At 39.0% G+C, this 18,098-nt stretch overlaps 3 protein-coding genes across 5 annotated transcripts in view; 2 read left to right on the top strand and 1 right to left on the bottom strand.

The window, feature by feature from the left end:
• Window positions 1–307: 307 nt before the first annotated feature.
• Window positions 308–9,707, top strand: rab44 (RAB44, member RAS oncogene family). 3 transcript variants are annotated; one of them, XM_078248650.1, is made up of 10 exons: window positions 308–3,130; window positions 3,257–3,477; window positions 4,396–4,463; window positions 5,474–5,562; window positions 5,674–5,811; window positions 5,895–5,976; window positions 7,502–7,616; window positions 8,122–8,220; window positions 8,324–8,400; window positions 8,525–9,707. In XM_078248650.1, the coding sequence occupies exons 1-10, from the start codon at window positions 1,075–1,077 to the stop codon at window positions 8,610–8,612; spliced, it is 3,033 nt and encodes a 1,010-aa protein (XP_078104776.1). In that variant the 5' UTR covers window positions 308–1,074; the 3' UTR covers window positions 8,613–9,707. The 3 variants fall into 3 exon arrangements, with proteins under 3 accessions (XP_078104776.1, XP_078104775.1, XP_078104774.1); XM_078248649.1 differs by having other exon boundaries at window positions 308–3,477; window positions 5,677–5,811; XM_078248648.1 differs by having other exon boundaries at window positions 308–3,477.
• A 1,236-nt stretch (window positions 9,708–10,943) lies between these two features.
• trub2 (TruB pseudouridine (psi) synthase family member 2) lies at window positions 10,944–16,270 on the bottom strand. The gene is made up of 8 exons (XM_078248651.1): window positions 15,998–16,270; window positions 15,684–15,818; window positions 12,816–12,890; window positions 12,658–12,719; window positions 12,494–12,575; window positions 12,041–12,113; window positions 11,670–11,806; window positions 10,944–11,571 (listed from the first exon to the last, which is right to left on the bottom strand). The coding sequence occupies exons 1-8, from the start codon at window positions 16,113–16,115 to the stop codon at window positions 11,318–11,320; spliced, it is 936 nt and encodes a 311-aa protein (XP_078104777.1). The 5' UTR covers window positions 16,116–16,270; the 3' UTR covers window positions 10,944–11,317.
• Window positions 16,271–16,653: 383 nt separating this feature from the next.
• hdhd3 (haloacid dehalogenase-like hydrolase domain containing 3) overlaps window positions 16,654–18,098 on the top strand; it is a 3,009-nt gene continuing 1,564 nt past the window's right edge. The window contains exons 1-2 of the mRNA XM_078247461.1: window positions 16,654–16,925; window positions 17,785–18,098. The exon at window positions 17,785–18,098 is cut by the window's right edge and continues 21 nt beyond it. Coding sequence (XP_078103587.1) covers window positions 17,790–18,098 — 309 coding nt within the window. The 5' untranslated portion in view covers window positions 16,654–16,925; window positions 17,785–17,789. The remainder of the gene's footprint in view (window positions 16,926–17,784) is intronic.

Raw genomic sequence — 18,098 nt, 5'->3', positions numbered from 1 at the left:
TGAGTTGATTGTGAAAAGTACTGATGAGTTTCCTATCAATCAGGACATTTCAATTCCTGACGACAAACAGGATGAGCATTCTAAAAGAGAAAGCAACTTTGAAGCTGTAGAGCAGAAAAACGAGGGTTATTATGTATCTGATAACAAGAAACCACAAATCAGCAACATAGAAGGAGTAGACACTGCACCGGGTCAGATATATGAGACTGAAGGCAGACAACAGGATGATACAAAACCAAGTGCTGAACAAACAGGTCATCAGGATAAGGAAGGACTATTCTCTGAAATGGAGGAAAGTGAATCTTTACAAACCCTGCAGTCAGAAATAAATGCTCCTTTTGACTCCCAACCTCAGCATAGCGACACCGGCTTCAACCCCATTGGGAACAGAAGAAAACTGGGGTCTAGCCGAAAAAATAAAGGAAGACAGCATGTCAAGGACTCTGTTGCTGAATCATACCACGAACCTACAGAGGAAGTTGTTGGCGATACCCGCGATAATGAACCCCTTGAAACAACAGAAATGTCATTATCAATAGAGCCAGCAGTAAAGGAAAAATCAATGGAAACTATGCTGGAAGAAATGGATACATTTGACACTGCTCAGACTGAAGATGTTCGTGAACAAGTAAAAGAAAATGCACTTGTTGGCGTTGACTTACATTCAAGTTTAACAGTAGATCAGCTATCAAAATCTACGGGGATGCCAGACGAAGAACTTCCCAATGTGTGTTTTGTAACAGAAAAAGAAAACAAGGAAAGCGAAGACAACACAGAATTGTTTAGGCAGGATGGAAATTTACAGACCCAACTATTTGGTGAGTGTAGTCTCGTGTGAAATCAGAAGATATAGATTATTCTATCACACCAGAGATAACCACAGATAAACCCAACCCCAAAGAGCATACAGAACCTCAATGCAGTGTTGAAAAAGCAATATGTTTGTCAACAAAGGAGGAGTTGTCTACAAGTGAGGAACAAAAAGAGCATGTGAACTTATCTCAAGTCAGAGGAGCTCGGCATTCAGAGGATGCTGTAAATGAAGTGCATGAAGAGGAGGTCAAGCCAACACAAATGCATCAAATTGATAACTTCTCAATAAAGGAAAGTCAATCTTCTTTACAAACACTGCATTCAGAAATGAATGCTCCTTTGGACTCCCAACCTTTTAACAGTTATCAGAGTATCAAAGGGCAAACTCCCACAGGCTTCAACCCCACAGGGAACAGAAGGAAATTTGGGTCAAACCGAAAAAATAAAGGACTGCAGGTCAAGGACACAACAAACATGTCATTGGTAACAGAGACAATGAGGCAGGAAGAATTAAAAGAGCAAACCAACCTAGGCTTCAAACCTGCTGGGGAAATAAGACAATTTAGATCAACTGTAAATGACGAAGAAAATACAGAAAAGATGTCGGAGGAAGGCACAATTTTGTCACAGAATGTGATGGACAGCAGTACAATTGTGACAACAGACATTCCTTCAAGCTCAGGCAAAGATGACTTTGTCAAATCCAAGGACGTTAATGAGACGGAAAATAAACTCATAAAAGAGACTGCGAATCTAAGTCAGCTTACACGATGTGACACAGTTAAAATGGACTTGACACAATCACCGAATATCTCAGTTTGGAAAGATGATTCAGACATACAGAATATCTCATATCATGATGAAAATGTCATCACCAGGCCAATCGCTGAAGATGTTCTTGAGCAAGAAGGAGCCTTTCAGGTCCATGACACGGAAGCTTTATCTTGTGACAAAGAAATGAATATGCAACAGACAAATGATACATCACAAATTGTTGGAGATGTCACAATAAAAGCCTATAATTCAGGAGCGGAGAGTTCAATGTGTGTACAAGTTTCTAGACAGGATAAAGATGGAGAACCATTTGAAGAACCTACAAAGAAAGACCATGAAGCCCAAGAAATGAATGTTTCACAGGTGATCACACATGCTGAACTGTTTTCTGCTTCACAAAACACAACTGACACTTTGGCTTCATTTGACATTGGTCTCGAGGAAAACATCCAAGCAAAGCCAGCTGGGGATGTGTCTGAGGAAAGAGGAATTTCCAGCCAACAACGGATACAAGAAAAAACTAATTTAGATGACAGTGAACATTTGCAAGGAAGATCCAAACAGAAAAGGAGAAAAATGGGATCTACTCGCCAGACTCAACTCAATAGGAAACCAGAGGAAAAGAGAGGTGAAACAAAAGAAAGCGACTTTAACACAGAAGCTGACATGAGAAATGTTGACAAGATGGAAGCAGTGGAGGATTTACAAATTATTGTAACTGCCGAGGTGTCACAGAATGAACATGCAAAGCCATCACTGAGTCCTAAGAATAAAGAACAACATGAAACCAGCACTGTTCACGACAATAGGCAAAAGCTACAAAGGTCTGACCTGCAGAGTATGCAGAGCAACATGATCTCAAACATAGCTTATTCAAATGCTCTCCTTCCTGAGCTATCTGCCTCCCACAGTAAAGAAGTTGTTAATCCTGTTAAGTTTGTTCATGTAAGTGATGTAATGGACAGTGAGAGTAATGTAGATGTTAGTGTGGAGCCATCACAGCTAGATGATTTTACCACCACTGAGATGCATATCACCTCTGTGAGCTTTGTGTCTTCATGTGAGACCACACAGAGTGCACAAAATGATGAGAAATGGCCAGAGAGTGTAAACGTAACAAATGACCAAGCTTTGAAATCAGCAGATGAGCCTGTTGTGGCAGATTTGGAAATAATGAAATCTGTAGTTAGAGGAGGAGCTGAAGAAGAGCATATGAGTGCCCAGGCCAGTAAACCAGAGCCAGACAAAGCGAATGAAGGAGCTCGCACTAAAAATCTCGAGATGAAGAATGCAAATTTAGATTCAACCAACAAGAGAAGAAAGATGGGCAGCACACGCAGAAATCTCGGTTCACGGACAAAACGGGAAGATATGTATGAAAAGCAAGAAGAGGATAATGAGGCAACAGAGGTTGCAACTATTGTTGGAGTTGTAAAGACTGAAAGTTTCTCAGGCAACATAGGTGTGCTACAACTTCACGAAGACAGTGGCTCTGAGCAAAGGAAAGAAAAGGAATTTGAAACTGTGGAATACTGCCACACTGGTGAGTCTTACTTCAAACCTCACCAGACATTTGAAGAAAATCCTGTTTCTCATGGTCAACTAGTAGAAACAGAGCATCAACTAACTCCCAATTATCTCCCCGCAATACTATCCACTTCTCCCAAAGACGATTTAATGTCAGAATCAGCATCTAGTAGGAAAAGAAGAAAAATGGGATCTCACCGAAAGTCATATGGACATCAAAACTATGAAAACCAAACAGCAAGAGGGGACAAAATAACTAATGCACAAAATGGGAGAGATGTCGTAAGTATCACAGATGAAAGTGCCAACAAGACAACTGAAGAGCTGAGGGAAGAATCTTTGGGCCCGGACAAAATATCAGAGGTAAGCAAAAAAAAAAAATCTTTCTTTTTAACAATCAAATAAATTCTAGTAGGAATCTTCAGTTATGATTGTTTCACATTTTACTTAAACTGATAAACAGGCAGATAAACACTTGTTTGCACTGCATTTCAGTTAGCTTATTAGTTATGACCAGTTCTTAGAAAACTTTTAAACATTGTGAAGAATTGTATTTATAATTGTGTGCCTTTAGCCTGAAAAGAGTGATTATTATCGGACATTTGGCAGTGGTCTTTCGCACAGTAAGTCTATGTTGTGCTGTACTTCCCATTTGCATGCATCCTCTTGCACACTGGACAAGTGTTTGTTGCAAGAAGAACAAAATGACACAATGAACCAAAATGAGGAACATGCGGTCCCCACAACATGTTTCACACATTGAAAAGGAGAACATAAATATGTATCTTGCTTTTTGATCTTAATCATGGTGTTTATTCACTTTAACAACATAGAAAATGTCTCACACAAATGTAACTTGCAATGCACACTAAGTTTATAATACAAAATAGCCTTGTATTATGTAAAAGTATCTATATAAAAGCCCTTTTTTTGTCTTTCCATGCAATTTCATATTTAAGTGGTTGTAATATTACATTGTTGTACAAACAGTACACATTCCTGATAATCTAATAATGTCCTCAAATAAAACTTCACAAAACAAACGCCACACTTCCTGTGTGCCAGAGGATAATTCCTGGGAAACCTGTCAAATAACAACGTTTGGATCTGCAATTGTTGACTGTCCAATGCTTAATATAAAACAAATTAAGGTGATCCTTTTATCATTTGAAAAACAAAAGAGAAAGCAATATACTGTCAAAGATTGAAGATGAAATCTGCAAATCAAAGTAGAATCGCTACTACTGTCACCTTATGATTGAGATGTTATTGTCTGTGCAGGTTAATAACATTGACAAGAAACCATCATCCAACATCAGCACCTCAAAGGCAGCAGAGCAGCCTGTTAGGTAAGTCCGATACTGAGCAACAGAGATATAAACACTGCGGCCTCCGAGGCTTGTCCAGGCTTAGCTTAGCACAGCAAAGTGTTGATATACCTGGTCTAGGTTATGATCAGAGATTAAGCTTCATTCATATCAACATGGACCAACTTGTCAGTAAAGATAGAAATCTATTACAGCATAAATAATGTAAACACAGTTTTCTTTTGTTATCCAGCTTCCAGTTCCTACAATGCTGATTAGCAGTCTAATGAGTTCACTGCTGGTCTGAGTAAGGAGACGAGGGAGATGAAAGTGTGACCGCCACACAGTTATTTTGATGCTCAATGTAAACGGTTTAGAAGATGAGGTGCATGCACAATCATTACAAAGATTTGTCCCTCTATCTGTTGAACTTTTTAACAGGCAACTAATTGGAGGACAGACTGAGACACAGAGATAGGGGTTACGGCACAGTGAGATAACTGAAGGATGATTCTTATTGTGTGTTTAGTTGTCGGCATGTCAAGTGTGATCTGTGTTTGTAGGCTTGTACATTGTTAAAGTGTGTTTTTCCTGGGGGGTAATTTAGGTTTTTCTTGTATTTTTAACTGTGTTTGCTGCATATTTTTGCCAGTATGTTTTTTTTTTAATGATTATTTAAGTGCCTCTTTTGTGACATGTCTAATTTTATGCAGCAATTCCTTTAATTAAGAGACTTTTTTTTTTTTCCTTTGGGAGACAATGAAAACAACCTTGTAATATGTCTTTTTGTAGATTAATCACAATAACATTTTTAGTTGATAAAGATGACAATCAAATATTTTCCTTTTATGTTGTTGTTTTGTTTTTATCTCAAATTCAAATATAAATTTGTGGTTATAGAGTTTAGCAGATTAATCTGTCAAAGAAATGCAAACATTTGATAAGGGATACTGATGTCTGACAGCTAAAAACTCGCCTGAATGTGAACTGAATTTTTAGTGTGCGCTGTATGTGTGTTTAGTTTGAACTAGGCTTGGTTCTCTGTTATACAGTGAGAAGAAACCTAAAGAAGTGACTCCTGTTCAACATCCTTATGCTGAAATCCGTCTGGCTCAAGAGAGTCAACAGAAGTTTTCTCTGGGTAAACAGAACATTAATAATTACACACAGCCGTCAGAGATAATGAGAGAGGGACGATTAATATGGAGGAATAGAAATATAAAGTGTGACTAGAAATTGTTTTTGTTTTCAGCAGGTAATTCCAGGGCAGCAGATCTCCAATCAAACACTTACAATGTGATAATGGTTGGAGACAGCAGTGTGGGCAAAACCTCCTTCATGAAAAGAGCTCAAAGTGGGAAGTTTTCTTTAGATATACCCGCCTCTGTTGGTAAGAGCCAGATCTTTATCCTATTGTATTACCATGAATGTGTGTAAATATACAGAATAATGTTACATAAATACATTTTGTAGGACTTGATTCCTGCATGTGGACTGTGGTAGTGGATGGGAAACATGTGGTGCTACGGTTGTGGGATACAGCTGGTCAAGAAAGGTAAGTTTCCTGTTTCCTTTTCTCAGTACATAATTGCGACACTTGTACTAATTACTGCTGTTGTAATCAAACATTTAAAAGGTGAAAGCACTTTGTATTGCAGAGAAAAAAAATGTTTTCAATGGTAAATAAGTAGCAGAAGGTTTAGATGTATTACCATAAACTACAACCAGCATTAATAATAACTTTTCAGGTGTTTTGGGGTCCCTCAATCTGTCCCTGTTGAGGTTGATTCAGGTCATTCTTGAAGCTGAAGAAGAAAAAATTAATTTGCTAGCTTTATGTTCCTCATGACTAGCGTCTTGAAGCACTTCATAAAGACTGGTGTCGTTCCCTGTTCCCGTAACTTTTTTTTAGGAAAATAGCCTTAAGGGGTCAGAACTCCAGCAACACTTGTAGAATAAGAAACTACTTTATTGTGGAACAAATGCATTTTGGCTGATGCTAATGACCCTGGCCACAAGCTAAAAGATGTCTGTCAGGAGATCTGAAAGCTGACTACATCATTCCCTGACCATACGACAAGGTACACTGTCAGCCCTACGTGAGTCCTCCAGATGTCTACTGTGGGGAGGCACAGTACCTGGTCATTTGTAGGAAGAAAGGTCATAGGCTAGAAGTCATTATCTGTTATTTTGTGGTTTAGGATGACCTGAATGTTGTGAAAGTGGTGTTGGATTTTCTGTGTGTAGATGCACTTTGCCTTTCTGGTGGCCCAGGGCAGCTGTAATTAAATAACATTCTCTACGCACTTGCTATTGTAGCCTTCCTGAACATGTGCCAGACAATGTGCTCAAAACACTTCAGAACTCGCCCTCAGGCCAGATTGTAACTTGTTTTGTAACTCGTTTGCTACACCTCAGCAATGTTAATATTAGTGTTGAGTTACCACAACAGATTTGGTTCCAGCAGCAGAGGTGGGGTTAACTTGCATGCAGTGTTGAATATTCGAAGGGATGTATTAGATTAGCATGATTGAAATAAACAGTGAAAAGGCTCTTGGGGTATGCAGTATAATTTCACTAATGTCCTGATAGAGTTTACAGAGAGACTCCTTAATGTCAGCACTGAGATCTACACACCAAAATCATCATTTATTTAAACTCATTTTAACCCAGTGTAATGACAGGCCCCTATTCATTTCATTTTTGCCATAAGCAGATATTAGTCTGAAAATGCAAATAAAAGGAGTTCACATAAAGTATATTATATATATTATATAAAGATTGACACCAACTTTATGGACTAAAAATATAATAATGTGTGCGGATTAGAGTGAGATTCACTCAACTTGTTTTGAACTGTGAGGCAATTGTGCAATCATTGTGTCCAGAATGTTTCTAGTGAAAACAGCTTCAAGGAACTCTGCAAACTTAACTAACCAGTATCAGTAGACTGTTAGAGCCACACCCAAACACTTTTGAACTGTTTAGTCACGGCCCATTGTTTCTCACTGTTAGTTGCCTCTCCTGATTTTAAAAATGTGTCAAATCACTCTAATTACATTCTTTCTTATCCTTCAAAGGTTTCACAGCATGACAAAGCAAATTTTCCACAAAGCCAACGCATTTCTCTTGATGTATGACATAACTTCTTCTCAGAGTTTTTCTGCAATCAGATACTGGACAAGCTGTATCCAGGTATGTTGTCACCACACTACTGGCTTTGTTTATTATGTTTTTTTTGTTACAGATGTTGAAACGACAGGATATATTTAAGGCCAGACATACTGTAAAGTTGCAGCAGTGCTTTCCTGCCTGCCTGTTTTAATATCGATGCTAATACCTTTTTTTATATCACACTGAGGAATATTAAAGGACAACTGTGGAGAGTGTCCTCGCCCTCTCAGTCACAGTGTGGTATGGCAACACAACCGCCCTTGAGAGGGGAACATTTGGAAAGAGTTGTATGCACAGCATCTAAGAGGCCTCTGTCTCCTACATATATGCCACACGTATCAGTTACAAGACGCAGAAAGTGCTATCTGACTCCTCACCCTGCTAGCTCCCTCTTCACATCCCTCCCTTTCAGGATTTATAGTACAGGGGACCTAATTGTCCTTACGGTCCACAAAGTCAGATTGCTCTGCAGAAAGACGTGTGAATTGAAATCCAAACAATAATCAAACTAATCTATGTTTTGAAGGAAGGGGCTGCAGAAAATGTGACCATTTTACTTGTTGGCAATAAGAGTGACTGTGCAGAGCGCCAGGTTAAAACACAGGAGGTGGAAGTTCTTGCAAAGGTATGGAAATGTGGTATTACTCTCACACTTTGAGCTCAGAATATAACTAAGTAGTTCTGATTATCAAACACCCGCACTAAAGGCAGCAGTTTTACTTCCACAGGAATACAACTTTGAATTCATGGAGTGTAGCGCTGCCACAGGTGAAAATGTGGTTCAGTCTTTGGAAACTGTGGCCAGGTAAGATATTCCACTGATATGTTATTTGTCTTGTGTGGCCTATCACACCTATATGCCTTTTTTTTTTTTAAAGCATGTCCTTTAATATTATTTGCGCTGTGACTAACTGTGTTGTTGTTGCCAGGATTTTGAGTCAAAAAGTTGACACAAGAGAAGAAGCCATGGAGTTACACAAAGAGCCCAACAAGAAAAAATCATCAGGATGTTGCTGAACAAGATATGTGTCTGAAAACTCAGTAAAGTGGAGACATCAGCACACTGTGGCGCATCACCAATGATTTCCAGTATCGATTTAATTCTGATTTACAAGGTCCCGATTCGATTACCTTTCCAATTCGATATCAATTAGGTTAGGGAAATTTCAATTACAATATGAATTTTGCAGGACGTATGCTGTTAATTTTACAAGCAAGAAGCAACCCTCAAATATTTTTTTATAATGCACCAGGTTACCCCAAAAAAGTACTTAACAAGTCATTGACATACTACAACAGTCATCAACATAACAACTGTAGACTACAGCCAGTGAGTAGAGTGACCATGTTGAAGAACATTCTTGTAAAACAACTATACCAAGATAAACCATAAAAAAGCCCTATCTCTGACAAATTGACAGTACATTGGTCTTTTCAATCAAATTTAGCCCAGAAAAGGTTACTGTGAGCCGGCTACAGAGCATTCTCAGGTCCTTTATAGTTAAAAACAAATCCACAAAGAGAACATTCTCTATATTGTGTGGCTATCTACACTTTATGGAAACTCTTAATGTTACTTTCATGACACAAATATATATTCAGTGTGTATCTACATTGACATTTTGTTGTTGCTGAATCTTAACAGGTAAATTACCACTTGGAAGTTACAAAACGTGATACTAAATTGATATTATCAAGGATCTACTAAAATAGTATTTTTATACAATTGTTTTTATAGAATATTTCAGTGTTAAAGTGTGTGTAAAAGTAACATGTGCAATAAGCCTTTGAACAAGAGCATCTTTTCATTGTTGTAGCCGTTTAGTACAGTGTTATTCAATAATTACATTGTTTATGATTTTGTATGTCAACCATCTGTTTTAAATGAATGGCATTGGCACCATTGCAGTTGTCACACAGCTGCCAGATAATCATAAATAACATTTCATACCGCTGTAATTAAAGACAACAGCAGTAAAATAAACGGACTTTAAATATACATGTCAATTATTTTTTATGTTCCTGTGTATTTCCCTTTAACTTGTGCGGCCAAATACCTATAATCAAGTTTTAATGTCATGCCTCATGCTTAATAAACCTCCACAATGACAACTACATTCTCACAAAGTTAATTTGTGTCCTCGTGAAAGTTGTGAGTTTCCAGACTGACAAAGACAACAGTGTTCCCATCGGAACAACAAGTCCTTTAACGGTATAAAGTGCATGACAACAATGGCGCCACTGCAATAACCTCATACCGTCCCAAAAGAGCTTTTGTGGGAAACAGAAAAGCCAAGACATCTTCCAACGTCATCAGAGGACATAGACGATTACTCCGAAACTTATATTAGGGATTGGTTCTGACTTCACTGGCTACCCACCAGGAAAATGAATCTTATGCCGTCAGTTATTCAGATAATTGAAACGTATTCATTTGTTAAACATCAGAGAACATTACGCTTTTATTGTTTTACAGAACCGTCATTTTAGAACACTTTCTTAAATCATTTCCAATAAGTTTCCTGGAAGGAACAATGTAATTTTGTACGAATTACAGGGAAAATAGACAAACTTCCAATTAATTGCTGCTGTAACCTCGAGACATTTAGTCAGTACACAGCAGGTCAGCTAAACAAGCAAAAATGAAGAATAGCATTTCCAATAACTAATGAATTAATAAATATTTACTGTTTTCAAGGAACTTTCTAGTTTCCCCATAATTAGTATCAAATTAAAAAGTTCTTTCCAGGAAACCCCCAAAATGTAATGGGGAAAACTATGGACATGTAAAATAAATTGTGACCGAAAACCTTTTAAATGGGTAAAGACCGAAGGTCACAGGTGCAGTTTTTTGTTCTAAACTAGCTGCACGGCGTACTGTCAAAAGTTACTATTGGTCATCATTTCTCTGTCCTTCATTACAGACAATCGATTGTTCACAGTGTGTAAGCTGGCAGGCAGATGTCTGGTGATTTTACTTTGACACTCAACCAGAGCAGAGATCAGAAGGTTGTTTAACAAGTTAACAGGATGGGACCAGTAAGTGTAAACATGAGTATTGTCTTGGAAATGACAAATGACAGAATAATGCCAGACAAGTAATTGAAAGAAAAGAACCTTTGTTTTTTTTCCACTTGGGGGAGCATTTGTGCTGATAAAGTAGGTGCATCATGTCATCTACAGACCTTCAAGAGTGTTAACTAACACTTGTCTAACAAAACCTTGAATCATGGTCAACCTCTTTGTACGAATGCAGTTTAATATATTGTCTAAAACTAAAAACTAAACATGGACATAAGCTCAAATTATCAAATGGTAGCACAACCAAACACAGAATCTGAAACAAAATGTTGGTCAAATTCTTTTTTGTATTATTTCATGATAAAAACAAACACTCATATTAGGATTTGGGGAATAAGTTATTACCTGCACAACATTTAACAAAAGTGAAAACACGAGATACAGCAATTGCCTCTGTAGATGGCTCTGTAGAAGTTTGCATATTAAACAAAAGCATAATATAATGAGTTGTGTCCAATTTGATACTTTCTCTTTTAGGAACCAGGATCTGTGGTCTTTCACATCTCTTTTCCAACTGAAGTTCAGGCTCATAGAGTTCCTGTAGAGCAGTTCTGTGACTTGTGTTAACTGCTGCTCACAGCAACAAGTTTAACTCTACCTACCACTTCTTCGTCGCTGGTTTTATTTACGTTGTACTCTCTTCAGGTGGTTGCAATGCTGTGTCCTTGATCTGTGTGTGGGAATATTTTAGATTTTTTTTTAGAGTGGTATTGTCTGATGGCCTGTATAACATCAGAAGCAGTCCAGTGGTGATGGGTCAGGGCATCCTGCAGGGTGAAGGGGCCGTCTCTGGTCCGTCTAACTCCTTTACACGCTGCTGTGCTGCGCAGCTCGAGTCCTATCTCATGCACAACTTTGCGCAAATATTTCTGAGTTTCATTTAGACACTGCACCTCTGGAAACACAAAGAAAAAAATAGTATGTATCCTGATCATTTGCATATTTTAAATTGTTAAATGAGGTTTCCTGTGTGTTCAATTGAAGATTATTTACCTAAAGTGAAGTTGGGGGGCTGGAAGTGAATGCAACGCAAGCCTGTCAAAATAGGCGGCGATTTCCCCTCTGGACCCAGTAAACCTTGCACAGCCATCTCATAGGCTTCCTGCGAGTGCATGTCTACGTTGGAATACCTGTATATTAAAAAAGAAATAACAACAAACTGTAATCTACCTGCATCTACAAATAGTCAATTGACACTTTACTGTGGCTCTGCTGAAAGCACTTTGTGGACTGATCATGTGTGCACGGGGTCTTATTCAAAAGTAAATCACAGAGGAAAACACTCTAATAAGGAGGGAACTTAAGAGCAAAAAATATATTAATATTATGTTTATAGAAATCTAATGAATATTAAGTGCATTTACATTAACAAGGCCTTTTGATTGGCTCCCTGCAGCATCGCCAATACTTTGTCAAGCTTATCCTGTGTGATGTGACCTGTTGAACACAACAATATTGTAGGGTCAGATACAGCACAATAACTGATGCAGTGAGCTTAAGATTTTATTTGGCCGGTGATTAAGACATGTGTCCTCCATTCAAAAAGGCAAAGTTACAAATACTAGTATGCTAGATAGCAACTGATGAAAATAAAATCTAATATAATCTAAAAAGCATTTACAGTTACAGTATGAATGGCGATTAGACAATATTATTAAATATATGTAGTTAGCTAAGTGAACCAATTATTTCAAGTAAAGTCATCGAGTTGCTTTAGTTAAAAAACTACTTCTCAATTGTAATGATCAAAAACTGTGTTATTAAGTGTATAAATGATGAAAGTGAAAAAAATACAGGAAAAAAGTATGGTATCCTACCGTAGGTGGATCTTTCCACAACTCTGCCTGTGTGAGAGAAATCATCTGTTGCAGTCCCAAATTCACCCTCCAAAGTGTAATCCTGAAACATACCAAACATCATTAAATCTGTGTATATTGTATCTTCATTGAATCTGATTTAAAACCCAGAAATGATAAATTACCCTTGTGACTCGTGTTCTGTAGAGATCATTCATGGCCTTGTTTCCATGCCCGACAGCGAGAACTGCAGTTAAAAAGGTGTGAATATTCTAAGAGACTTCATATATGAAATACAACATGGTCTGAAACATTTCTCCTGCGATCAGCTCTAAAATCATACCCAGAACACCAGAAGAGAATGCATCCAGGCGATGTCCTACTCCAACTCTGATATGCTGGAATTCAGGTCCAGTCACTAAAACACACAGAAGAAATACATAGTATTCACTCATATACAGTCGATGTGCACAGATGTAACAACTGTAATTGTATATCATTGAGTCATTCCACCAAATATCAAACTGCACTTCTGAAGTCACTAATGAGCCATCAGGCATGACCATTTATGGTCTATTTTAACCCTAAACCTATAGCTTTTACGGTCTATGATTTTAACATGGCCAGGGGAGTGAAACTTAATTAAATAGATATTTTCCAGAGCAGCCATTTTTACTTAACATACCTAACATTACAATAGCAATGTTACTCTGACAATAGTTGATACATCTAAATCATTCAGCAACAATAAAGAAACAAGAATGCAGTTTTTGGGGGAAAATGTACTTGCATTTCATTTTCACAACCGTAACTAATAAGGAGCATGTGCGGGAAGAAACATGTAGTTCATATTTTCTATTAAAGGGGTGGTTCCGAATTTTGGACATAGGACCTAATTTCCAAGTTAGCCAGTGTGTTATTCATCAGTGGAGACCGTTTAACACTTTTCATCCACTCCTTCCAGTTGCAGAGTTCGCTGGTGCTAGACTAGCACAAGTCAACAGTATCTGCTAGCCTGCCACTAAAAACAGTCTTACCCACTCCACAGTACACCAGAGACAAATCAATTATAACGCCAGACTATCGATGTAAATGTCTGTGTTGATAGAATAATGTTAGAAATAAAACTACCCTTGCATCTCAATGATTGCATTACATTTCGAGGGACTAGTTTCTCAGCAGCGGCGGAATTTTACTTTGCTCTGGTTAGTAGTACTGCACTGAAAAGTAAACAGAGAAGCGCACTACAGTCGGAACACCTAGTAGTAGCCTAGTACAGTGGTATTGAAGCATTGGATTGGAAACTAAGGACTAGGCCAGTGGTTCCCAACCTTTTTTCCTTGGCGCCCCCCCTACTTTTGTCTAAGAAAAGCTGAGCCCCCTCCTCCCCCCGAAACCGAAGTTGAGGTAACTCTCGAGATAGAGCCTTACTTTCTTTTTTGATACAGAGGAGTTATCAGCACTTTTACGTTTCTCCGCCATGTTTTGTTCATAAAATAGTGATGCTGTGGCGGCAGGAAAAACGAGGATGATAGCAGCTAGCAGCTGACCTGATGACAGCAAGGGTCACAGGTTAAGAGGTCCCGGAGGTTTGGCCTACTAAGTAGCCTGCCTACAATTTTAAGCGAGAACAAAAATGCATAGTTTTTATAGACTTTTGTATACATTATATATTCTAGTGTATTATCATAATTTGTTTAACATGTGCAAATTTTTTTTTTACCTCAGCCTCAAACCAAATAAAGACTTACGCACCCCCTGTGATCTTTGCTGCCCCCGGACCCCAGGTTGGGAACCACTGGACTAGGCAACATGGTGTTTCAGTGTGCATTTAGAAATTGTAAAAATAAACCTAATAGATGGGGACCACAAAGTTTCCACAAATTTCCATTGGGAGATCCAGAAAGGAACCAACTATGGCTTCTTGCTGCTGGCTTGGATATCAAGGCAGAGACTCTACTCAAGTGGAAAATATGTAGTGATCATTTTAGACCAGACGACTTTGAAAAACCCTGCAATCTAAAAAGGACCACAAATCACTGACAACGAATGCGGTTCCATCCGTCTTTCTAGATGCACCAACAGCTACTGATGAACAGGTAATAACTTTTGGTAGGCTACTCTAGCTAATAAAGCTAGCCCATTTCATAACGTTAGCCTAGCTGCTACTGATAGATTGAGACTGACAACGTTAGTGGAGAAGACGTTACAGTTCAATGCATTGTGGAGAGTGACAACGTTAGCTAACGGTATAGCTACACTCTTGGTAGATACCTGGCTGGGCTAACCGCTAACTTTAGGTAATTGCTGACAGAAAAGTCATGTAAGCTCGGACAGCTTACATGCAAATTGCAGCGGCAGGTAAATAAACTTGAGTGATTGTCATGGAAACCGGCTTTCTCAGTAGCCTAGGTAATATCACTCGGCCGCTGCTGTAGCCTATGCTACCAACTACAGGGAACAAAGTATAACTATTGCAATGTGATCCAAGGGTAGTTTTAATTCTAACATTATTTTATCAACACAGACATTTACATCGATAGTCTGGCGTTATAATTTATTTGCCTCGGGTATACTGTGGAGTGGGTAAGACTGTTTTTAGTGGCAGGCTAGCAGATACTGTTGACTTGCGCTAGCCTAGCACCAGCGAACTCTGCAACTGGACGGAGTTGATTAAAAGTGTTGAAAACGGTCTCCACTGATAAATAACACACTGGCTAACTTGGAAATGAGGTCCTATGTCCAAAATTCTGAACCACCCCTTTAAATTTGACTTGGCTCCTATTACTAGCTCAACCACTTTTGATAACAGTTGATAAAAATGCACTCAATTTACAAGTACGTGGTGGAGCGTATAACATTGTTTGTGCTCCTAAAACAGGTGCATGATGATTAAATCAATTATAAATATATTCCTGTATGTCTGCACTGTCCTGTCTATAATGGCAGGACAGTGTGGCTCACCAGCATGTCATGATTTTTTACCAACATCAAATTAAAATCATTTCTTAAGGTAAACTACAAATGGTATCTTTGAGTTGTACATATAAACATTAGCCAGTGATTTTTGGAAGCACTGCAGTAATACATATTAGTTATTTGAGTGTGTCCTTAGAGCAGACAGCATTACAAGGTATCATGTGGTGATGTGTATGAACAATCAGCAGGTGACCCAGGAGATGAAGTTAGGCAGTCAAGTGGACACACATACCCAGAGGATGCTTGGACAGTACTGGCACACAGGATGCAGACAGTGTGAGTCCTTTGGGTGCTTCAGTCTCACTGACTGGGTGTGCCAAGAAGCGGACCTCCTGAGGAAGTGGCTGGGACGATGTAGCATTCAAACCTATAGTACACATGCTGGGGGTCAACAGTGATTTATATGGAATCCAAGGTTGAAAGCCAATGCTGAGTGACTTGTTAATTAGCTGTACCGTGACTCACTGTCACAGCAGATATAGAAATTGTGCGAGTGTGTTTGATGGGCCATAACATTTAAGGACATGTTATCCTCAGTCGACTCACCTTTAAGAAGATTTGTCTCGACGCTATCCCGTACGAGTTTCCAGTGGACACCAGAGGGTTTGTACACACAAAACAGACCCTCTAACCTGCGAAACATCCGAATAGCTGGAGTTGCCATTGTGTTAGTAACATTAGGTCCTCCAGCTTTCTTGAAAATTATTTTAGGTTACCTCTCTTGAGATTTTTTTACGGGTTAGAGTAGTTTTCGTACTCTTTTGCTCCACTTGACTTTACAGCCTGCATGGTAACATTCGCGCATGCGTACGTTCTTCTTCTTCTTCTTCTTCTTCTTCTTATTTTTCTTTTCCCTTTTCTTCTTTGGGTTTTAATCATGGTTAACAGCAGCTGCAGGTGCATTACCGCCATCTAGCTAGCTACTAACCTGCAGTGTCTCCGCAGCTGTAGCTAGATTAGGAGCTACATGTCTGGCAAATTTCATTTAATCAATCAATCAATCAATCAATAAATCTATTTGTCACGTTAAAATCGTACTAAGTACAATTCCAGTGAAATGTTATCCCATCCATGGGCAAATTTAAGTTTTGGTAGCTAGCTAACTTTCTGAACATACTGCCGTCTGCTGTAGCCTACAGGCAGTAGTACCTAGTAATACCTAGCGATGTTACCAGGTTGAGTAGTATTGACCAGGTTTGGTACTACCAATTATTCTCTATTACTAAGCCATATGTCACCAGGATGAAAAAATAGCAGTATGATTTGTGGTTGGAAATGGGAGAGGCAGAGATAGTTGAAGATAGTTTTGGGGATGGTTGGATGGAAGATCATTCAGAAGAATAGATGTCGGTCGCTACTTCTCCAGAAGATGGCAACAGTTGCTGTAAAGAACCCCAGCGAAGAAGAAGAAGACAGACAGCTGAGCTAACGGAAGTTGTTTGCAACCGTTGACAGTTGGGAAGGTTGGGCTACGGTATGTTTTAGCTGTTTTAACTTCTGTTGTGTGTTTGCTGGAGAAGCTTTCTAACACAGCTTCATGTGAGAAAAAAGGCCGACAAGTAACGGTAGCCAATAATACCAAATCAACGAGCGTAATGTTAGCTAACATTAGTAATAAAGAGTGAAATGGCATGTTAGCCAGGTAACGTTACGATATTTGAATTAACCATAGTAATAGAAGGATTTAGCGACTGGTTACTGGTTAGAGCTTGTAACCAAGACGACAGTGACGAGAGCTTGTAGTTAAGTGACGTTACGTTACTAGTCACCACGAAGTTCCAGTGTGTGTGTGTGTGTGTGTGTGTGTGTGTGTGTGTCGTTAGTAATGAGCGTCAAATTATACAACACAAAATGTTAATAACACGACAAGACATGTCCATGTTATAATACATCCATGAAACCAACGCACCATTTTGTCCTGTAATGTTAGAGGGCGGTAGGGGTCAACGAAATAAGAACATACATGTCACAAAAAGCACAGGTATAAAAAATGATGGCTGAATCCCATTTAGCTGCTCAGTTTCAGGGGCCACGTATTGTGAATGCTGGTTTATTGTCACATGCTGGTTTATTGTGATGACTTCCTAGGACACCTGAATAAAACAGTCGTCATAGGTGTTGTCACACTTCATTATAAATCACTTTTAAGGTGGGACTATTGTACAATACTTTTTACATTGGGATAATTTGACTTCACTGTATATTACTTGGTTTTTAACACTAGAAATGTGGCTAACATATAGAAACAACCTAGTGAGGAAACATTTAGTAAACATTTTTTCTCAGGTTTCGCGTCATTAATCCATCTCATGTCTGCGGTGGTACCTCTGTAGGTGTAATGCGAGCTCCTCTGCGCTGGGTGCTATGGGATGTGAAAGACACCCTGCTGAAGGTGCGTGCATCTGTGGGAGAGCAGTACTGCAAGGAGGCTGAACGAGTGGGCTTGAACCTCAGTCCTGTGGAGGTCGAAGCTGCTTTCCGCCAGGTGTATCGACATCATTCCAGCAGATACCCAAACTATGGCGTCACTCATGGCCTGGATGGACAGTCTTGGTGGATGGGAGTGGTGCGAGACACTTTCTCCCAGTGCAGGGTACAGGACCCAGCCCTGCTAAATGCATTGGCTCACAACCTTTATCATAACTTC

The sequence above is a fragment of the Sander vitreus genome, chromosome 4 (genome assembly GCF_031162955.1).
Source record: "Sander vitreus isolate 19-12246 chromosome 4, sanVit1, whole genome shotgun sequence".
Lineage (NCBI taxonomy): Eukaryota > Metazoa > Chordata > Actinopteri > Perciformes > Percidae > Sander > Sander vitreus.
The sequence above is the reverse complement of the archived record's forward strand: the minus strand, read 5'-3'. Positions and strand labels throughout refer to the sequence as shown.